This window comes from Lemur catta, chromosome 3, assembly GCF_020740605.2.
Source record: "Lemur catta isolate mLemCat1 chromosome 3, mLemCat1.pri, whole genome shotgun sequence".
Lineage (NCBI taxonomy): Eukaryota > Metazoa > Chordata > Mammalia > Primates > Lemuridae > Lemur > Lemur catta.
Genome location: NC_059130.1, coordinates 85,472,128 through 85,494,926, shown reverse-complemented (window position 1 = coordinate 85,494,926; position 22,799 = coordinate 85,472,128). Strand labels below are relative to the sequence as shown.

General features: G+C 55.4%; 1 protein-coding gene across 1 annotated transcript; it reads right to left on the bottom strand.

Annotated features, from left to right (window-relative positions):
* TTC22 (tetratricopeptide repeat domain 22) lies at window positions 1-19,289 on the bottom strand. Its single transcript, XM_045547936.1, has 7 exons — window positions 18,588-19,289; window positions 5,576-5,631; window positions 5,258-5,373; window positions 4,406-4,524; window positions 3,442-3,603; window positions 2,352-2,504; window positions 1-1,788 (listed from the first exon to the last, which is right to left on the bottom strand). Exons 1-7 carry the CDS (start codon window positions 19,152-19,154, stop codon window positions 1,138-1,140), a joined length of 1,824 nt encoding a protein of 607 aa, XP_045403892.1. The 5' UTR covers window positions 19,155-19,289; the 3' UTR covers window positions 1-1,137.
* Between the last annotated feature and the right edge of the window lie 3,510 nt (window positions 19,290-22,799).

Sequence of the window (22,799 nt, the reverse complement as noted above, 5' to 3'; positions counted from 1 at the left end):
ACTGGTGTTCGGTTTATTAGTATTTTTCCAAACATGAAAAATGGTGACAGTGTTTGAGGTACAGAGTAGGTAGGATAGCAAGCGTGGCTTTTGGCAAGCCACTTCCCTTCTATGGCTTTCAGTTTTCCCACCTGCACAACGAGGGGGCTGGAGTCTGTGATCTGTAAGGCACTGCATTTCAGTCTGTCCTCCACCGTCAGTGGATAGGTGAGATGCAACGCAAGGGTGCTGGCCTGTCCCTCGTAATGTCTGAGCACCAGGAGTACGAGCAAAACAGTGAGTATAACTCTTCAAAGAAAGGGAAATATGCAAAGGGTCTTACAAACCATTATGGAAAGCTTACTGTTGCAACTGTGTACAACCAGCATTCCTGCAGTCTGGCAAGAACTTAATCTGGAATTTTGGGTTAAATTAGCTCTTGTGTGCCCTGCCATTTCAAGATCTGGTGGCAATCAGAGTCTAAGTCTTTGACCAATGCCTAGAGTGTAAAATTCCAAGATTTTCTTCATTCTCTTGTAGACTGTTCAAGATTGGGGGCAGGTGGGACTTCCTAATAGGTAGGGCCCCTAGGTTCCCCTAAGAACAGGGAAGTCAAGTAAAGGTTCTGTTGGTGGGCTCTGTTTTGGGGGAGTTTAGGAGGCCTTTTGCACCGAGGAGGAGGCCTGCTGGACGACAGGCGGAGAGGCAGGAGAAGCCCCGAGCTCCCAGGCTTAGGCTAGGGCCCTGCCAGTAACTCACTCGCTGTGTGGCCTGGCCCTCTGCTCTAGCCAGGGCTTTTGTGGCTGCAGGACCCGAGACCCACTCCAGTCGGCTTCGGAAAAGGGGGCTTTATTGTAAGGACAGAGTGTGGCTCACGGGAGGGACTGAGCAGGGGACCAGAACACCGCCACAACGGAGGCTGCTCTCTTCTGTTTCTCTCAGGAGACTCGCAGACGTCTTATTTTCTGCCTGTTTTCAAAATTCTGCCCTTTAATTGGCAGTTTCCCAGGGACCTCTCCCCTCTGCGCCCAGTCCCCGCGGCTCTCCGGAACCAGGCCCATCTGCCCCGGCGGGCGCTTCCAACGGCCCCGGAGTCTCAACGTTCCGGCAGTCACAATTCCCCACAGAGGATCTGATTGGCCCCGCACTCCCGCCAGCCTATGGCAGGGCGGGCCCGTCGCAGGCGTGCAGACCTGGTCCAATCAGCTGTGGGCGGGGCGGGGTCTCGGCGCGGTCGCTGCCGCTGGAGGCCTCGGGCCTGGGCGCGCGCGCCTCACACGGACAGCGCCCGGCGGCCCGGGGCGCGCCTGCGCCCTCGCCCACGCCCTCCATGGTCTCGAAGAGCAGCCGCACCAGTGCGGGCCGTCCCTGGGCCACCAAGGCCCGGGCCAACCCGAGCACCTCGTCCGTGTGGCCGCGCCACACGCGCTGCAGCTCCTGGCGCAGGCGCGCCGCCGGGTACTTGTCCTGTGCGCGGCGCAGCCAGGCGTCCACCTCGCGGCCCAGCTCGCCGTCGCTCAGCTGCGCCTGGCTCCACTGCGCCAGCAGCGCCTCGAGCAGGCAGCCGAAGCCCTCGGTGTGGCTGGAGCCCGCGTCGTCCAGCTCCACGGCGCGCTTGAAGCAGGCGGCCGCGTTGGCCTCCTCGCCCTTGATGCGCAGGCACTTGCCGCGCAGCAGCTGCAGCTCGGGCAGCGTGGCGCCCAGCTCCGACTCGCCCGCCTTGGCCAGGAACACCAGCGCCTGGTTCAGCGCCGCCTCGTCCACCGCCAGCAGCTCCTGCACCGCGTCCACGCCCATGTAGTAGTAGACCTGGGGTGGGCGCGGCGGGGTGAGCTCCTCCCCCGCGGCCGCTGCTCCCCGTCATTCCCTCCCCACGCTTGCTTTTTAAAAAATTCCATTCATTCCCACCCTCCCTCCGTCGACAATTATTAATTACATTTTATCCCTGTCCCCTTAGAAAAAGAGAGTGCTTGGATTCCAGTTCCAGCCCTTCCACACTTAGCCAGATAACCTTGAGTGAATCAATCTCTGGGCCTCAGTTTTCTCATGTAAAATGATGATATTGTCACCTCTTGGTAATCATTCCCTGAGCACAGATAGAAAGTAGGTATCTTCTAGATAAAGAATGATGGTTCACAGGTCCTGAGTGCCTAGAAAGAGCCAGGTCCTGTTCTAAACACTGTACACACGTCATCTCATTTAATCCTCACCATGACTGGCGGAGGTGGCTACCGGCGGAGGTGGCTACCAGTATTGGAAGGAGGGGGGATGCCTTAGTCCTCTCTGTGTCCCCAGGGCCCAGGCCCAGCCTGGCAGGGAGTAAAGAGGTTTTTGGTAAGCCATTGACTGACCGAGCCAGGAGGCTGCCTTACCTGGCCGATGTCCAGGTAGGTCTTGAGGCCTGGGCACACCCTGACCACTTCCTCAAGGTCAGCCTTGGCGCAGGCTAGGTGGTTCCTGTCAGGCATGCCCCCGAGCCCCATCTTGGCCCGCTCCAGGTCGTGCAGGTAGGCTCTGATGTGGATCTGCCAACACAGAGTCAGCTTTGGGAAGATGATCCAAGCAAGGACCTCTGTCCTCCTTTCTGCCCTAAATAAAGCCAGTCTTTCTCAGCACCAACCAGGGAAGCGCTGTGGTGCAGCAGAAAGCCCCTAAAGCTGGGACCCTTGGGTCCTTGGTCCTAGTGCTGTACCAACCTGGGCTAGCCACTCCCCCTTTCTGGGCTTTAGTTCCCCTGTCTGTGCAATGAGGGGGTTGGATGAAGTAAGAGCCCCTCATTCATTCACTCATTCATTCAACAAATATGTATTGAGTGCCCAGGAGCTGCCATGGTGACAAGATAGATGAGGTCCCTGCCCTACATTCTAGTAGGGGAGGCAATCACAAACAACAAGTAAACAGGACCATGGCATGTGACAAAATAAACAGGGCGACAGGATAGAAGTGATTGGGGAGGGTTATTTTAGACAGATGGCAGCACCGATTTTGTGAGTATCTATGTCAACAAGCAGTTTGGGAAGAATGGCAGGTAGCCCCAACTGACAAGCATCAAATTACAGATGATTCCAGGCCCTTGCTTTCCCCACACTTGGAGCATGTAGAAATTCTAGAGGTTCAGGAGGAAGTAAGGGGGAGGGGTTCGTTGTTGGAGGTATTAGTGTTTATGGCCATGCGCAGGGCTCCAGTTATCAGCACCATGGTGGGGCAGGGGGAACGAATCTCTGGTTTTGGAGTCAGCTGGGCTAGGGTTTGAATTCCAGTCCTCCCCACTATTAGCCACGTGACCTGGAGGAGGTTGCACAACCTCTGTGAACATCATTTTTTACATTTGAAAAATTAGGACACTAATATTTTCTTTGGGGAATTACCATGATGACTGAGATTCTAGCCAGGACCTAGCACGTGGTAGGTGCTTAGTTCATTCATTCTTCATTCATTCAACAATTATTCGTCAAGACCCACCTTGGCCCTTGTGCAGTAGGCCTGCCAGTTGAGCTCTGGATCTCGTAGGACATCCAGGGCCATGTTACAGGTTCCAATGGCCATATCCTGCTTTCCTAGGAAGTGGAAGATTTTGGCCAGGCGATTCAGGATGGGAAGTTGGTCCTTGGCAATCTCGATGGCCTAGGTAAGGGAGGAGGGTAAGAGCAAACCGGTCTCCGTTTGTTAGCCAGACCCACAGGAAGCCCGGCTTTGGACAAGGCCATGTCACCACAGTGCTCTATTCCCCATAGCTACCCACATCCATCTGCGGGTTCAGTCATATCATGGAACCCAATGCTTTGGGGCACAACCCACTGGCACTCAACTCCTGAGAGCCATGGTCCCCGGTCATGTCCGGCAAAACTTGCAGTGCCCCGGCAAACCCCTCCTTCCCCGTGTGTGCTCCCTCTCTTCCTGGGGCAGGTGAGAGGAAGGGCCAGAGTCAGCCTCCACCTCCCTCATCCTTACAAGGTACAGGGTTTCTATCTGGGCCACGGCTCTTAAGCCCTCTGTTGTTACTGACTGCAGCCAGTTCTATGTGACTTGCTTTAGGGTCACAGGGCCTGCGGGCACAGCGAAAGCCATCCTCTTTCCACTGTGCCATTGGATGGGGAGGGAGGGAACTCCCTGCAGAAGGAATGCTGTGAACAAAGGCCTCACGGGGAAAAGTCTCAAGGTCTCTTTCAAGGCTGGAGAAGTGGGCTTGGGCCAGGTTGGGTGTGGAGAAGGTCTTAGCCTTTGGCAAAGGGGAACGGTGACCAGGGAGCACTTTTGTTTTGAATGAAGAGAGGATGGAGAGAAAGGTCTGGAGTAAGTGTAATTCCTGGGGTGGGTGGGGGGATATGGTGGGGGACAGTACCCAGAGATGGTGGGTTCTGGGAGGAGAGGCTGGGGGACTGGGCTCCTTCCCAGCTTGGAGAGTGGGTGTGGCTGGGGCACGTACCTTGCCAAAGCAGTCCAGAGGGTCGGTCCCTGAGTACCCGCAGTCATGGACACCCATCGGGGTGGTGGAGAAGGTGTCCTTCCTCTCCAGCAGCATCCCAAGATAGCACCAGGCCAGCGCTGGGGGTGACAGGTGGAGAGGGTGTCTAGCAAGCAGCAGGGGGGAGAGAAAGGGGAGCCACCAGGAGGGAGGGGGCAGCCCCACTCAAGGTGTCAGCCCCACGAAGACAGAGGAAGGGACAGTGGCATGCAATCACTGAGGGCAACCCAGAGACAGAAGGAAACAAAGATGGAGAGAGGGGACGTGTGAGGGGTGAGTGAGCACATTTTGGTGCTTATTCCCCGTGTTTAACATGTCACCTCAGGCCTCATTTCAGGCGCATAGCTCTCTCCTGATGTCAACTCTTCACCAGCTCTGGTGGCTTAGTCCCTGTCCTTGCCATCTGGCTCTGAGAGAAAGTGATTGGACTCCTCTCCAACAGACCCTTCATCCCCCTAACCATAAAATGGGGGCGGTAGGTGGAAATAGGGGAAAACTGTCTATCTCCCACCCCCCAGGTCATGAGTTGCAGACCTGGAAACTCACCACTGTAGTCATTCGTAAATGGTGTGTTCACATGGGCAAGGTGTGTGGGCTTCTTTTTCATTATTAGTCTTTTCTTTTTTTACTTTCTTTTTCTCTTTATGTCATCATGACTGCAAGTGTGGGCCTCTTGAGGTGAACAAATGAGTGTATGAGACAGGGCGAGGGAGACAGTGCCAGAGGTGGGGACAATGCCACAGGCAGGTGGGGCTAGGGGGGTGCAGGGAGAGTGGGCAGAGGCCACCGCCCCACCCATCCTCTGGCCCCTACCTCGGTGCTGAGGGTCCGAGGACTTGAGCACTTGCCGGAGCAGGGCCAGTGTGCGGTTGAAGGCGGGCAGCCTCTTCTGCTCCTCGCTGCCCAACTCCAGGAAGATGCCATCTAGCCTGTGGCCGAGAAGTGGCTGGTTGGCACCCCCTCCCAGCTGTCCCCAGTGTGCTGTGAGCCCTGCCCAGGCCCATGGCAGGGAGGGGGCCTTGGGAAGCCTGGCCATGAGATGGGCTCAACCCCCTCTGCCCTCACCCTCCTGCCTGGGTGCCAGGCCACACCTCTCCCCCCAATCCCGCGCCCCCAAGCCCCTCGGCTGACCTGATGAAGAGCGTTGCCATGGTGAAGTACCAGCCCCTCTTCTCCTCCACCGGGATCTAGGGAAGCAGAGGACGGCGCATGCTGCCGTCACTGAGGCACTTGCGACATTGTTCATAAGTTCCCACACTTTCCCTGAGCCCCAAGAGGCAGCAAGCACGGTGGGAAAGGCTTTGTCCTTAAACACCCTTGATTACAGTCCCGGCTCTGCCAGTCACTGGCTGGGTGGCCTTGGGCAAGTGATTTCACTTCTCTGACCACAGAGGCTTTGAGGAGATGAGCTGTGTGAATGCCCCCAGTGAGGTGCCTGTCACAGGGCAGGTGTGGAGCGCTTGTCCTCCCCTGCCCTCCCTAGGGCCCCCGGCCCCACACTCCACCGCCCCCTTCTCTCTCCTCCACTGCCCACCCCCTTCTCCCTTGGGTGCCTTCCCTCGGCCTCCCCCTTCCCGAGGAAGCCCTTTGGGTTCATTAGGTGAGTCCAGCCCAGCTGAAGCCCAGGACCCCCTGAACTGTCATCCCATTATTATTCTTGTCACCCTTGCAGTGCATTTGGACTGACTTGGGCACCAGATAAAATATTTATGCTGTTATTTATGGGAGTAGTTGCTCCAGCCTCGGGAAGGAATTTTAATGAAAACCAATAAAACCCCCAGTGCGTGTCAGCAGCTCTGCCTCAGGCTGCAGCCCTCCTCCTGCACTCGCCTCCTGCTGGGCTGCTGGGAGGCTCCTTTTGCAGCCCCCACCCCCACCGTGGCCGCCTCGGCCGGGACCCATCATCCCTCCACCCCACCCCCAGCAGCTGGGGTGAATGAGTTCTAAGCACCTATGGTGTGCGGCCCTGTGCTGGGTGCCCTGGGGATGTGGCACTGAATGGGACCTGCACCCTGATCCAAGGGGCTCACAGCCTGGCCGGGGACACAGACCCAGGCATGAGTAGTGGGACTTGGCTGCCGAGACCCTGACACCCATCTTCTCCATCTCACAACAAACCTGCGAGGTAGGTGTTATCCTCGTTGTACAGAGGAACATATGGAAGCTCAGAGAGGTAAAGTGACTTGCCCAGGGTCACACGGCTTGTGGGTGTCAGAGCTGCCATTGGTCTCCTTTTGTCAGGCTCCAGAGCCCGTGCTCCCTTGGCCGTGCCAGGCTGCCAGTGGCTACGGTGCGAGGCCAAGTCTGATGGAGGCCGTGAGAGGGACGCAGACCAAGTGCGGCACATGGACAGGCCACTCGCAGCCGGAGGATGTGGATTTAAGGAGGGTTTTGAATCAGCGGTGGCAGTTCAGAGGGGGGATCCCAGAGGCGTGCCGGAATGGGCAGCTGGTGGGCACGCGGCGACGTGTGTGGGGGGAGCACACTGGCAAGTTAGGCTGCGGCTGCTCTGAGGCGGCCTGGGATGAACTGGGAGGGAGGAGGGGAGGGGACAGACTTCCTGAGCCAGATCCCACAGAGTGGTGTGACTGCCCATGGGGACAGGGGCTCCCCAGCAAGATCACCCAGAGGAGGCCCCAGTAATTGCATTTCTCAGTCAGCGTTCCCCGAGCATCTTCTCTGTGTGGCCCCAGGCTGGGCAATGAGGACAGGAGAGGAAAGGCAGGTCCCACCTTTAGGGGCTCCCCCTCTGGCAGCCAGCCCCAAAGACACAGTTAGAGTAGAAGGAACGCCAGGGCTGTGGGAGCCCAGAGGAGGCATCCTGCACAACCCGGGAGTATCCCTCAGGCTTCCCAGAGGAGGAGCCGGAGCAGGGTCCTCCAGGACAAGTAGGACTCACCCAGGTGGATGCAGTGAGAAAAGCATTCTGGGAGGGCAGGACACGTGCACAAGCTCAGAGATGAGCCAGCAGGGGTGTCGGAATCTGCATGCAGCCCTGAGGGCTGGAACCCGGTGGAAAGGGGTCGGTGGAAAGGGGCACATCAGGAGTTCCCCCTGCCCAACCCCAAGTGCCAGGCTCAGGATTTAGAGCTCACCTGCTGGGCAGTGGGGAGCCACAGAAGGGGTTAGAGCTGGGGAGTGCCAAGGTCCAATGTGTGTTTTTATATTCACATGACCTTGAAGGGTAATCCTGTTACTTAGGTGGGAATGTGTATATTGGGGCTCTAGCTGGGAATAGATTGTCTGGAGAGGAGAGTGGAAGGCCCCCAGGGTTAAAGGGCATCCCTGAGAAGTGGGGAACACTTTTCCTAAAGAAAAAGGTGGGGATAGGAGGCTGGAGACCCTTATCTGCTTTACTAATACAGAACCTGGGGAGGGCGAAGCGGACTCGGATTAACCCACTGTGGGCCAAGCTGGCTAGAGACTTTGACATAATGTCAGAGCCTGACCGTGGGAAGGACCAAAGCATGGGGTGCCTCAGGCTCCCTGGCTCTTGGACGGGTGACCCCATGGCCTCTGGCCCCATGCCTGCTTTGTGGCTGGCTACACTGAGTCATGGTGGGGGAGAGAGAACCTGCTCTCCCTTCCGTGCTCCTGAATGGGGGTGTAGCCACAAGCGAGAGCAGGGGTCGTGGTCTCAGGGGTTGTAGTGCAAGGAGCAGAGGCTCCGGTGTCCAGCAGGCCTGGCCGTGTGACGTGGGTGGCCCTGGGGGCTGAGTTACTCCTTGGAGGCTATGTCCGTGTCTGCAAAGGAGGGTAATAATTTGGGCCTTCCAGGAGCTGTGAGGGCAGTGCCCAGCCTAGAGTAAACGTTCCCTTTCTCCTGGATTGGGTTAGAGCTGAGGGCGGGTAGGGTTCTCTAGGAGGCTGCTTTGTCCCCTGTGGCCTGTTTCAGTGGCCCTGTTGTCGAGAGGCATCCTGCCACACTTGCTCCCCACTCCCTGCCATGCTCCCAGGACCTCAGGTCCCCTGTGGGGTCCTAGGCACAGGGACCTGTCCTCCCTCCACAGGTCCCCAGTGTTAGAGAGTAATGTGTTGTCCTCAGGGCTTGCCCTGGTTCATAGCGACTCTCCTATTTGGAGTTCAGGCTGCAAGAAATTAAATTATGTGTTCAAACCACACAGTTAGTACACGGCAGAGCTGTACTCTCTGTCATGCCTTCGTGGTCCTAGCCCCAAGCCTTGTTCATGACACTCAGTTATCTTGATCAACCTTCTTATTATGGACCTGAAGACACTGAGTCCAGAGAGGTGAAATGACTTAGGGTTCCACGCTAGTTAGCATCAGGGCTTAAAACCCAGTGGTTTCACCACCACTCTGCACATCATTCAATATTCTTGAGTAATTCAAGAGCCTGGTTATGGTTTTCACTAAGCGAGCAACGCCACCACCTGGTGGCAGTATGCCTGAATTGCAGGGGCAACTCCTAAGGGTTAACTCTCCTCAACTTTGAAGACTAAAATTGATTTTCAAAAAAGTAGCTAGCTGAGTGACATCTGTGTGACAAATCCCAAACCTAGTCCCTCATCAGATCCCACCTGAGAGTGACATTTGCAAGAGGGACTGTGGGGTTGCAGACAGGGTCAGTGGATAGGGAATGGAGCTAATGAGACCCAGATCTAGTCCGAGGCCTCATTGCGCTGGGCTTTCCTTCATCCCTGTGACGAAGCAGCGTTGGCTGCTCACTCTGCTGTGCAATTCTGGCCTTAAAGTGGGCTGTCTCTTTAAAAATCCTTCTGGTTGTAACTGAAGCAGCAGCCAGAGCTGTTACCAGGGGCAACCTGGCAAGCCACAGAGCGTTAAATTAAATTAAACAGGCCTCTGACTGTCCCCTCCCCTCCTGGAGAAGGGGGGCCGTTCCAGCTCTCTCCTGGAGAATAAAGTTGCTGTGAAACCTCTTACGCTGCAAGGAATTCAGTTACGGAGTTTATGACTCCCAGAGGCCAGTTGTTTGGAGGCAGCCTGGGAGGAGGTTCAAAGGACTTCTGCCAGAAGAGGAGTATTTACCGAGGACCTGCCTGGGGTGGGCTCTGGGCAGGGCATCCCCTCTTTCTCTTGTTTAATCCTCAGCACAGTCTCATGAGCTGGGAATTCTGTGGTCTAGGAGAGGGGCCGGCCGGCATGTGAGTCCAGGCTTTGAGCTGGAGGGGCTTACGTTAGGCTGCTGTTCTGTGGCAGGTTCATGGGAGGGAACTGGGCGTGGCTGGCCCCAAGGTAAACCCACAGGCCCTGGCCCTGGCTGAAGGGGAGACAGAGGGACAGACCTCAGGAGAGGGCTTCTCAGAACATTTCCCAGCTCTCTGAGGCCCCAGCTCCTATTTTCCTCATTTTAGAAATGGGGAAACGGAGGCTGAAAGATGCAGAGACTCACCTCCTTAAGCTCATATTTCAGGCCAGGTCTTTCTGACTTCAGGTTCTTGTTTTCCCATAACATCTGGCTGCAGGGGGCTAGTGTTTATACAGTGTGTACCATTTACAAAGTGCCTGCACACAGATTCCATCTGATCCTCCAAAGATCCTGCGTGGACGTGAAGGGGGCATCATTATCCCCTTCATACAGTTGGGAAAACGGAGGCAAGAGAGGTCCTCAAAGTCACAGTGTGAAAGCCTGGACGGAAACCCAGAGGCAGTGCTCTTTTTGCTATACTTAATAATAGCAACTTTTATTGAGCACTTACTAGGTACCAGGCCCTTCATTTGTATGTGTTAACCCATTCAACTCGCTCCAGGGTTACCTACAAGGTATGGACTATTATTCTCCTGGTTACAGATGAGGCAACTGTGGCACAGAGTGGTTAGATACTATGCCCAGAGTGGCACAGATAGAAGACAGTAGGGCTGGGAACCAGCAGCTTAGATCCAGAGTCCCTGCATCCAACAACCCTAGACCAGTGGTCCTCGAAGTGTGGCCCCCAGGCCAGCAGCGTCTGCATCACCTGGGAATTGGATAGAAATGAAAATTCTTGACCCACTAAATCTAAAACTCTGGGCATGGGGGCCCAGCAACCTGTTTTGACAGCCCTCTAAAGCATGCTGAAGTTGGAGAGCCATTGTACTAGGCTAGCGCGGTACCACACTATGGAGAATGGAATAAAAACCGGCTAGCAGCTGCATCTCTTTTTAAGTGAGTAAAAGGATCAGAAGTTGTGATCCTCAGGGCAGCTTGAAGATCCAAGGTCATATAGCTGGGTGGGTCACCAACAAAGTCGGTGACCTGGCAGAACCTGCAGGAACTAGAGTTCGGATGAGCCACCACAGGAGCAGGTAGGTGTTAACTCGGGTGGGTACGACGATGGATCTTGAGCAGTCCATTTACTTCAAAAGGGAGACCCGAAAGAAGGAAATGATGGGGAGCTTGGCTATTTTAAGGGATTTCAACAGAAGATCTTTTACTATACCAATGGCTTACAAATCTATGTGCAACTGAATAGGCTATACAGAGACCTTGCTGGTTCATAAGGAAAATATTTGCCTTGCAGTTTGGACTTCGCCCGGGATGACAAGCTGTCCTCTGTGTTGCAGTTAGTTCCTGAGAGCTGAGTAATTCTCTTTCAGGAGAGGAGGAATGACAGGAAAGAGAGTGAACTTTTCTCTAGTGTCACTCAGTGCATCGAGGCACGGGCTGCTCACGGCAGCCTTGGAAGGTATATCACGTCCTCTCCCTTTTACAGACAAGGAAACAGAGACTAAGAAAAAGGCCACCGGCCCAGCCCCACAGCCCAGGGCGGAAGTGCCAGGATTCAAGTTCAGATCTGCCTGCCTCCAATGACTCTGTTCTTCCCACCTCATCACGCCAGCCCTGTGAAGGCTGACACTGCAGAAAGGAAAGTCACAAGGTGGCAGGCCTCAGGAATACGTCCTTCCTGCACAACTGGAAAGTCCTCTGTGACAGCACAGAATAGTCTCTCTGCTCCTGCCCCCCGAGCCCTGCCCTGCCCCGGCTGGCCCTGGCCTGCCACCTGTGGGGGCACAAGACAGGCAGGGGAGGGGGTTTCTCCTCCCCACACCCAGCTGCGGGGGGGCGATGCTCCATGCTCCTGCCTTGGCGGGCATGGGGAGTAAACAGAGGGCTAGGACTGGGGTTCCCCTCACTCCCCCAGGGGTCCAGAGAGGCCACTGGTCCAGTCTGCATCACAAGCATGTTGGCCAGGGTGGTAAATGTGACCAAGCAGAGGGAATTTGGGGGCTGGGCGCTATGCTATGGAAGTAAATATTCGGCCCTGTCTTGGTTCCCTGAATTTTAAGCTTTGAGCAGATCAACTGCAGCTCCCTTATTGCCTCCCACCTCCTTTCTGGTCCCGGGGCTGTTGTGCAAACGCTGGCTCTGTGGGTCAGTTTTGCTCTGCACTGGTTCCCAGACTTGCTGGACTGCATTGAGCCACTTCTTTATTCATTGTCCCAAGTGAAAGGGCCACCCCCTTTCTGGTCTGGTCTAGCAGTGGTGGCGGCTGTGTGGGTCTGCAGAAGTCTCTTGCCCTCTGTAGTAGTAACAGTGATGCCTGAACCTTCTCAGCTCCTCCTGGGGTCTGTGCTGTGCTGCACCCTTAACGTAATCGTCTTTTCTCCTGGAAGAGGTGCTTGGGCCAGACAATGCTAAAAGCAGCTTTGGCTTTGGGGTTCTGTGTCTATGAGGAGGGGGAGACCCAGCTCTCAAACTTGCCAGGTAAGTGGGGAGAGAAGCCAGCAGCAGACTCAGAAGGTACTGACACGCAAAGGTGCGTGGCCCAAGGCCACAGAAGGCTGGAGCCAGAGCCTCAGGAAAGCTGTCCCCCAGCCTGGGCTTTGATGTCCCACAGACCTGAGTTCACTTCCTGCCAGCCACTCACAGCTGTGTGCCCTTGGGCAAGTCACTACACTTCTCTGAACCTCAGTGTGCTCATCTGTAGAATGAGGTTAATAACAGTTTGGATTTCACAGCATTTCTGTGAGGATCAAATGAAATAATTTGTGAAACGCACATATACGCACAGTGCCTGGCTCACCATCCAGCTCCACCCACCTCCTCTTCTAGCTGAACCAAATCAAACCACTGAGCACTAGAGAGTCGTGTGTGTGTGTGTGTGTGTGTGTGCATGCCAGGGACCCTGGGGTTGCTGACCGACAGCGCCCTCTTGGCTCTTCCCGCCAGGTCCCCACTAGCTGGGTGCAGGGACGGACTGGAATGCCCCCACCTTTGTTTGTGAGGCTGGTCTGCCAGCACCTCCTCCCTCCCCACCCGCCCCAGCTGGCCAGTGATATCCAGACAGCCCCGTGTGCCCTGGGTCAGCCTGGGCAAGTCCCTTCTCCTCCCTGAGCCTGCTGTGCCCCATGTGCAAGGAGGACTTTAATTCCAACTGGCAGCATGTCTGTGAGGCTTGAATAAAAGCCAGATGCACTAATGAAGGTGTGCCTCGTCCCCAGACACCATTGCAGGGGTGGCTCTGGTCATCACCCAGGGTCTGGCCTGGGCCATGAGCAGGGGTGAGAGACCTGCATGTGTGCATGTGTGTGAGTGTACATGTGTGTGCATGTGCATGCGTGTGTTAAGATGACAATTATTTGGGGATAAGGAGAAGAAAATTAAATAACTGAGTTGGCTTGGGACTGGGTTTTTTTTTTTTTTAGAGCAATACAAGTTCAAGTTGCCTCATTTTAAAAGACAATAGGAATTTTAAGACTTAAAATTTAATTATTCAACTACATTAAATTTGAACAACTATCTCAAACTCCTCTTTGGTGTTCAGCCCTATGGCAGATCCTGGGGGTGGGTGGTGGGAGGAGACAGAGAGAGGCCCAGGACAGAGGGCTCACCCTCTAGGGGGCAAGACAGAAATCGCTGGCAGATAAGCGGGACCAGGGTGGGCAGGGAGCAGGACTGGGCACGACCTAACACGCCACCAGCCTGGCACTGTTCATGTTCTCTCAGTCCTCACAGCACGCCTGTGAGATTGATGTTAGATCCCATTTTACAGATGAGGAGACTGAGGCTCAGTGGAGTCAAGTGACCTGCCTGCAGCCCCTTGGTGATGGAGGCAGCATTTTAACCTGGTCTAAATCCAAAGCTTATCCTAGGTGGGAAGGAAGGAGCATATAAATAAAAAAAATAAAAAAAATAAAAATAAATCCAAAGCTTATGCTCTTAGTACCCACCAGACCTTGAGATTTGCCACCACAAACCCATACACACATATGTAGGGGTGAGGGGAGGAGGGCAGGAATGAGAAGAGCAATCTGCCTCTTCATATTTTTTGTAATTTGAGAAAGAGAAATGGGAGGGAATGAAGTGCACAGAAAGGAAGTCACAGAGACTCGCATACTCACACACACACACTCTGCCGATTTTTAGATCATGGGCTGAATTATTAACTTTTACGATGTTTTCTTTTGCAATTTAGGTTAGCCGAGCAGCTGTTTGTGGTTCCTCAGCAGCTCTTTATCCTTCGAGCCCCAGGGGCTCTTCCCCACCTGGGACAGTCCCTGCACCAGCAGGATGGAAAATTTCTTGCTGCTGCGCAGGCTGGCTCAGACCACTGCTGCCCACCCACAGCTGTGCTCCCATGGGTGGCGACCCTCTCAGCTGGGGGTCCCAGCTCCTGCTTCCCCAGCCCGATCTGACTTTGCCCTCTCCCTTCATCCTCCCCCGTCTCCTGGCACATGGCAGCCCACCCATCCCCTTTCGTTGGACAGCACCTTAGATTTCCAGGAGGCTGCCTGCAAGGGTCTCTCCCCACCACCCCGCCAGCCATCTGCATGACACTTACCACCCGCTACTTCTCTGACCTGTCCAGAAAGAGCAATGGCTTTGCAGTCAGGCGAAGTGGAGTGGATCCAGCTGCCACTTACTAGCTTTGCGACCTGGGTCAAATTACTTAGCCTTGCTCTGCCTCAGTTCTCACATCTGTAAATTGGCATCGAAGGGTTCTTGTCTTGTGAGGACTAAGATGAAGTCTGGAGGGTGCCTAGGGCAGGCAGGCTTTGACATTACTGTGTGCAGTTGTACGAATGGAAGGGCTCGAGGAGGAGGTGCTGTTGCAGCTGGTTTTGGTGGGTGGGGTTTGCTTTCTAGGCAGAGGGAACAGCACCTACCTAGGGAGGCGTGAATGAGCACAGCATGTCTGGAGAACTGCGAGTAGTTTAGAGTGGCTGGGGTGTGAGGCTCAAGACAAGAGGAAATGTGGTGCAAGAGGAAGGTGGAACTGATTGCAGAGATCGTATGAGCAGCTCTTTAGGGCCATCATGTGCTCTTTCCCACGAGCTTTGGGCTTCCCTCCTTCCAGGCCTTACCCCTGCTCCAGTTCAGCTGTCACTGAAGCCCCATACTCTGCAGGTTCCACCACAGGGCCTTTGCACACACCACACCCACTGGGCGTGCCCTCACCTCATTCCTGCCAGGGCACTCCTGCCTCTTCCGGAGCCTCCCCCAGTCTCTCCTGCTGAAGGGGAGCTGTCCCTCTCTGACTTAGTCACTGCCACTCCATCATAGGACCAGGACTTTCCAGGTCACTGCTGACACCAACATTTAGTGCCCAAGTCCCAAAAGTACACTCCCTTGTCAGCATCTGGGGCTCTGATTTTGGTTCAGAAAGTGTGATCTCTGGGTGTACAGTACTTAGAAATGACTATTACATGACACAGGCCTGTGATGAATGCCTGCGACCTCAGCCAGTTGTAGACACATCTCTGATTTGTCCCTCTGTTTCCCACTCCCAGAGGAGGACTCTGGTAAGACTAGTTAGTGAGGGAACAAATGTTTGCTTCTTCCCTTGTTCAAGACAAGGACTTCTTAAAGACAGGGCTCGGCACACAGTAGGTGCTCCATAAATGTTAATATGCTCAGTAAATGCCTCTCAGACATGCCCAGAATTTAGCAGTTTATGGGCACTTTTACCCATAATTCAGTTGGATAATCACAGTAAGCCTGAGGCAGAGATCACTACTGACGGATGTTTATGAAGCAGACACTCTGGCCAGAGATGACAAGTGACTTGCCCAAAGCCACACAGCAAAATAACAGAGCTGGGTGCTCAAACCCTACCCTCCTGACTACAATGAAATCATCATCGTTGCCATCCTGACTGCAACTATTTCTTGAGCACCTACTCTGTGCCAGGTACTTTACAGGCATGGTTTTATCTAGATGGTAAGTGGGGACTGCAAATCCCCCACTCTCTCCTGGCATTTGTGTGTGGGGCTGACCACAGCTGCCCTGTGCAAACTGAGGCGTAGCCGCTGGGCCAGGCCCCAGGACACAGCCAGAGCTTGGCAGCCATGTCCCCCTGAAGCAGTTGGCTCCCACTCTGGGGCACTGGGCACCGTGCTTAATACTCTCTCATCTGGATGTTCACTCACTGGGAAGTCCCTGCTGTAGCCGTGTTGACTGGTGGCAGGGAGGGAGGAGCCAGCCTCTGATAGTTACCCTAATCTGTGCCTCCCTGCTCAACTGCTCACCTCCTCCAGGAAGCCTTCCCCAGTGAATGTCCCCTTGAGAGCAGGAAAGGACCTCAGAGACCATTCAGTCCCTGCTTCCTATGCCCATTTCACAGATGGGGAAACTGCAGCCCAGGGAGGAGAAGGCCTCATTGTGGGCAGTGTTGCTACTGAGACAAGAACCTGGGCTTCCTGGATTCTAGCTCAAGGCTTTCCAGGCCCCACTCTGCTGTCGTGACCTGCTGCTGTGACCACACTCAACACATACAATGCTGGCTGCACCTTCCACTGAGTGCAACCTGGCATTCAGGGACACAGGCTCAGGATTTAAAACACCTGCTGGGCACGGTGGCTCACACCTGCAATCCTAGCACTCTGGGAGGCCGAGGCGGGAGGATTGCTCAAGGTCAGGAGTTCGAGACCAGCCTGAGCAAGAGTGAGACCCCCGTCTCTACTAAAAATAGAAAGAAATTATCTGGCCAACTAAAAATATATATAGAAAAAATTAGCCGGGCATGGTGGCGCATGCCTGTAGTCCCAGCTACTTGGGAGGCTCAGGCAGGAGGATCCCTTAAGCCCAGGAGTTTGAGGTTGCTGTGAGCTAGGCTGATACCATGGCACTTTAGGCCGGGCAACAGAGTGAGACTCTGTCTCGAAAAAAAACAAAGAAACAAATATTAACTCTTAATTATGATGTCAACCAAATGAGGGATTATCCATTCTGCCAATGAAGAAGGCTGTGACATACACGGTATTCCTATCCCCATTTTACAGAGAGGTAAAGGAAGCTTAGATATGCCAAGCACTGAATCGAGGTGAGAGAGCATGGGGGGTGGCAGTTGGACCTGGACCACCTGGCCCAGAGTGTACTCTCTCAAGCTCTACTGCGTGCCGTCCACAAGTCAAGTCCATGCCTTTCAACCTGTACTTCTGAGATCGTGACCCCCACACTTCCTCTTACGAAGCCATGAGCTTTGGTGGAAAAGGCACTGAGGGGTATGCAGAAGTTTCGGGGATGGAGCTGTGTTACCCATGTGTGAAGGCTTGTTTTATTTAAATACCACACATCTAAACCGTTATAAAACATCATCATTATTATCAGCTCAACCTTGTCTGTACTGTGTCTTCATGGAAGAGTCATGGTACCCCTCTGAACTGTGGTCTCCTCTTCTGTAAAAGAGGATAATGCCCTCCACCTCATTTGTCTGTCATCCACTGCCCAGTGTGGCAGGCAGCCTCTGACATGGCCCCAGAGTGCCCCACTCCAGGTATTCGTGTCCTTGTGTAATGCCCTTTCTTTGAGTGTGGGCTGGACCTTGTGACTTGCTTCTAGCAAACAGAATATAGCAAAAGTGGTGAAATGTCCATGTGGCAAGGAAAAGAGGGAGGCCTCTGGCCGGCAGCCAGTGAGGAACCGAATCCCGCAACAGCCATGGGAGTGAGCTTGGAAGCAGATCCTCCCCCAGTCAGGTAAGCCTTCAGATGAGACCACAGCCCAGAGGCACTGAGCTAAACCACGCTCAGATTCCTGACCCGCAAAAGCTGTGCTTATTGTTTTAAACAGCCAAATTCTGGGGGTATCTGTTATGCAGCAATAGATAACTAATACGCCTAGTATTTGTCTATTTAGTGCCAGGCCCTATGCTGCACATATATCCATTTGAGATACACTTATTGAGTGCCACTGTGTTCTAGGCACTGTGCCAGGTATTGGGCTTACAGTAGTAAACCAGATAGGCATTGTCCCTACTCTCAAAGACCTTAAGTTGAGCTGGAGAGACAGAACTGTAAACGGACAGTGTGAGCGGTGCTATGGGACCCCAGAGGAGGCATCCCACCCAGGCTAGGGGAGTTAGTGGAGGCTTCCTAGAGGAGGGGATGTCTGAGACAAACCTGAGACTGACGGGAACCTTCCAGGCAAAGGCGGAGCAGAAGGACACCCCAGGCAGAGGCTGAGAAAGGGACAGGTGAGCTGAAGGAGACCTGGCCTGCCAGGGAATAAGGGGAAGTAGATTGTGGCAAAAGCCTGGCTTGGAAGGGGGAACATGGCAGAGGAAGGGCTGAGAGGTATGCCCACCAAGGAGCCTAGAATTTATCTGCAGGGCAGGGGGAGTCCCTGGGGGGTTGTGAGCAGCTGGGGCAGCCAGCAAGATGGAGCACCACCGCACTGGCCACAGAGTGGAGGATGAAGCCGCTGGGTCAAGCTGGGGGACAGGGACCCAGGGAGGATGGCGGCAGCCACACTGGTGCAGGTAGGAATTATGGAGGCTGGGCTGGCAGAAGAAGGCTGGAGAGGAGTGGATGGACCTGAGAGAGAGGAGGAAGTGGAGTGGACAAGATTTGGGATGCGAATGGGTGGGGACGAGGGAGGGGGAGAGAGGAGGTAGGAATGCTGCCCAAGCTTCTGGGGGGATGCCTGATTGTGCCTTTTACTTAGGTGGGTGTGCACAGGCATAGGCACTTGCTGGCAGGAGCAAGGTAAGAGGGGCAAATGTGCCTGCTTGGGTTTTCGGTGGTGGCAAAAGAGAGAAATAGGAAGGCAGCCGGCTAGGAAGAGGGTCCAGCCCAGGAGAGAAAAGCTACAGGTCGGTCTGGGACGGGAGGGGGATGTACACAGTGAAGGTACCTCGGAGGACCAAGACCGAGGGAGAGTCAGGGGTGCAGGGGGCTCTGCAGATAGAAGGGACCGTGATCACAGCCCTCCCAGCGGTGAGGGAGAGGGGCGGGGGTCACCCACCTGCTGCCCGTAGCCCAGCGCCTTGTCGTAGAGCGCGATGCCAGCCGCCAGCACCTGCGCGCGCTCCTCCGGGCTGGCGCAGCCCACGTCGAAGCCGTGCGCGTAGCCCTGCTCGGCCAGGCAGCGCGCGGCGCGGAGCTGGGGGTCCCCGGCAGCCTCGGGCTCCGCGGCCAGACCCATGAGGTCGGCCAGCCGCGCGGCGCACGCCTCCTCGTCTTCCTCCTGGCCCAGCCGCCCGTAGACGTGCGCCAGATTGGCCCAGGCGTTGAGGTTGCCAGGGTCCTCGCGGGCCACCTCGAGGAAGCGCTCGCGGGCTTCGTCCAGCTCCTCCAGGTAGAAGGCGAAGGCGCCCAGGAGGTGACGCACGGCGGGGCGCTGAGGGGCAGCCGCCAGCTCGAGCTCCTGCAGAAGGCCCTCCCGCTGCAGCTTCAGGTCCCGGGCGCGCAGCGGGGCGGGCGAGCGCGGCTCGAAGTTCAGCTGCATCTCCAGGTGGAAGTGGCCCGGGAGGTAGTCCAGGGCGTCAATGAGGGCGTCCAGGTCGTCGGCCGCGGCCTCCAGCTCCGCCATGGCCGCCCCGCTGCTCGCTTGCCTCGCCCTTGTCCCCGAGGCTGCGGAGGGGAGTGGACGGGGGCGCCCCCCGAGCGAGCCCGGCGCGGGAGGCGAGGGCCAGCGCGCAGAGGCCCAGGGCGCGGCCGCCTCCCAGTCCGCCGGGCTCCCGCCGGTGGGTGGACCGGGGAGCGCCCTGTGGGTGTTTCCGCTTTCGCTGCTCAGCGGCTTTTAGACGCTGACATTGCACAACCAGGTGTGCCAGAAAAACAGGTGCATTGCCAAATTCAGGGCGCGCAAACCCCGGTGCCAGGCAAAAGGCGGATTTTACTCTCTGCTCAGTTGACGAGGAAACTGAGGCTCAGAGGAGGAAAAGGATTTGCCCGAGTCACAGAAGGGGGCGTGCCCAAGTAGGCCTGGAACCCCAGTTTGCTGAAGCCCAGGCCATTTCTCCATGGGCGGTGCTCTGCCGTCTCTGCCAGAGCTCTCTGAGTCAGAACTGACCCTCCCAGCTGCAGAAGCCACCCTCACTCCTGCCCTTGTCCCGTCCTCACTGCTGTCCTGTCCTTGCGGCAGTTCTTCAGGGCTCTTCCTCTGAATGGAGCCTGCCACCTCCCTGTGGAAAGACTATGGGCTCCATGCGCTGGCTCTTGTCCCATTTCTCCAATCCTAGTAATGTATGATCTGTCATCTGTGACATGAGGATGACAATCCTTCTCCCAGGGACAGGAAGGTATCACAGGTAAACCTGACAGGTGGCAGCTCTGGGTAAATGTCAGTCCCACTCCTCCCCCTTGGTTCCCATCCTGCACACTCTGCCTGTGCTCCCTGTCCTTGCTCTGGCCGCTGTTCCTCCCAGACTGGAGTGCCCCTGCCCCCCAGCCTGGCTGCTGGGCCACTGCACTCCTGCCTTGGGGGCTGCTGGTCCTCCCATGCCTGGGCCGCGGAGCAGGTCTGCATTTTGGAGTCTCTCTCACTCCTTGTCCACCTCCGTCTGGGCTCCTCTGTTGCTTCCTCTTGAAAAATAGACCAGCACTTTCAAAAGAAGAAATCGAGCCAATTAATAAACTTGGGAAAATATTTGACTTTAGCAATAAAAAGGTAAATTAAAACAACATTCTTTGAGGAACTGCCATATTGTTTTCCATGGCAACTGGACCATTTTACTTTCCCACCAGCAATGCACGAAGGTTCTAATTTTTCCACATCCTCACCAATACGTGTTATTTATTTATTTTGATAATAGCCATCCTAGCGTGTGGGTTTGGCTTTTGCTCTGACTCTGAGAAGATGAGTAGCAGTTGGGTGGAGAAAGTAGGTGTGGAGGGTATATCAGCAGCAGGAAAGGTATGAAAAGGCCAGAGGTTCACCAGTGCAGGGTGTGTCCTAGGGGCAGAGCAGCCCCATGCGGCTGGAGCTCACAGAGCGTAGGGCAGAGATGGCAGATGAAGGCTGAAAAGCAGCGGCCGTGGCCCTATCACAGAGGCCTGAATCCTGGCTGAGAAGCTTGACTTGACTCCACTGACATAACAGATGGCTCCAGAGTCTGGATGGGTTAGACACTCTTACAGCCAGCAAGCTCTCAAAGTGTCATTACAAGTCCCATATCTGCTGTATGACCCTATGCCTCACTAGATGTGACCAGGGCAAGTTATTTTCCCTGTCTGAGCCTGAGTTTTTGTCTTATGTACCATGGGAGTGGAAGGGGGGCTACAGCGGCACCTACAAGAGGAAACGAGTGAGTTGCTATGAGCAGGATGCTGCCGTGCCGGGGAATCTTTGGGTTGACCAGGGCAGGCTGCCCGGCTGCAGAGCTGGCTCACCTGGCCTGTTCCGGCCTGCCTGGCAGCAAGGACTCCCGGCCCAGTGCCTTGGCTTAGTTCCTCTGGTCACTCCTCCAAGAATCCTGGAGCCAAGCGGCTCAGGCCAGAAGCGAAGAATGCCACTGCAGGCAGGTCCGGCTGCCCTGAGAATACCTGAGCTGGCCGAAGGGCCTCCCCCATGCACAGGACTCCATAGTGTACACACCTACCCCTCACTGACACCTCAAAACAGCTCCTCCAGGAAGCTACAGACCTACATCCATGTCACAGATGGGGAAATTGAAGCTTGGCCAGAGTACTTGCCCAAGACCACCAGCTAGGAAGTGGCAGAACCAGGATTAGGATGTTTCTTTGAGGATTTGTGTGTCACTGGTAAGTTGGACCAGATTCATGTAAGATTCACTTGTCATTCAGCAAATATTTCCTGAGCATTTACTATGTGCCAGCTATTGCCCCAAGAGTGAATGAGACTCCATCTCGCTCCTTGGGCTTCAGTAAGCTCCCTTCACAAGGGCTGGGAATGACCTTTTATTGAGCTCCTGCTGTGTGCCAGGAGTGTTACCTAAATGAGGTCATTTAATCCTCACAGCAGTCTGGGGAGGCAGAGATTATTAGTTTCATTTTACAGGTAAGACTGCTGAGATTCAAAGAAGGAAGTGACTTGCTTAAGGTCCCATGGCTGGGAAAGGGCAGAATCTGTCCTCAGATGACCCAACCTGTCTGGTCTATGTGTATTCCTGCCTCTGACCATTAGTTCAGGGATACAGTGCAGACGCTCTGCCAGCTGTGGGCATGGCCTAGAGCCCAAGGGTCCAGGTCTCAGCTGTGCTGGGGGGAACACACTTTTTATTTACATACTAGCTCGGGGTGTCATAAGGGCATTGAATGGGGCCTGGAAGGAGACCTACTATGCCTCCAGCTTTGGCACAGACTGAATGCGGGACCCTGGGCAAGTCCTACCTCTCTCTGGCTTCAATCTTGTCACCATGGAATGGGGTGTAGATTTCTGCCCTGCCTTTGCCTAAGGCCCTTGGGAGGATCAAAGGTGATCAGGAGGACGGAAGAGAGGCATGCCATTTTGGGGTACATACCCTCAATTCTTTTCTTCCCTTGGCAAGTCCTACACAGGCTTCAGTGTTGACTTTGGAATTCTGCCCCAGGAAGGCTTCCCTGACCTACCCATCCGCAGCCTGGGTCAGTGGCCTTCCTCTCTCATAGGCCTGACCACACTGTGTGGTCATTGTTTCCCCTACTACTGTCAGGGCAGAGACCAAGTCTGGGTCCCAGGCACTCTGCACAGTGCCCGCCCAGAGTGGGTTCAGGGTGTCTGGGGGGCCGGCTGAGTCCCGACTGTCCCTGCAACCCCTTGCTCCTCTCTTTAGCCCTGCCCACCCCCACCCCCCACCCCACGCTCCGGCCCTCCTTCCCTCACCCCTTCCTTCCCTCCCCAAAGTGGAGAAGGAGCTGGGATGCCCTTTGCCCAAGTCGTGCCCCCTTGTGGGCCTCAGTTTCCCATCAGCTCTCCCAGACCCCGTGCAGGGCGCTAGGATAAAGAGAGAAATCAGTAACAGTTCCTCAATAAATGACTCTAAAACCCGACCAAATGGCATCCATATTAAACACCAAGAGGGGCCATGAAATCTGCAGGGGCCGGGGAAGGCTCTCTGGCGACGAAGCTCGGAAAATGTGCATGGATGAGCGGAAAAACCAGGGGGCTCCGCGGGGCCGCGGGGGTCGAGGCGTGGCCGGTGTCGCCGGCGAATCACAAGGCCCAGGTTGCCGTGGCAGCGGCGGCGCCGCCGGGGCGACCAGACTCCGGGGACCTCGCTGCGGGCCGGCCGGC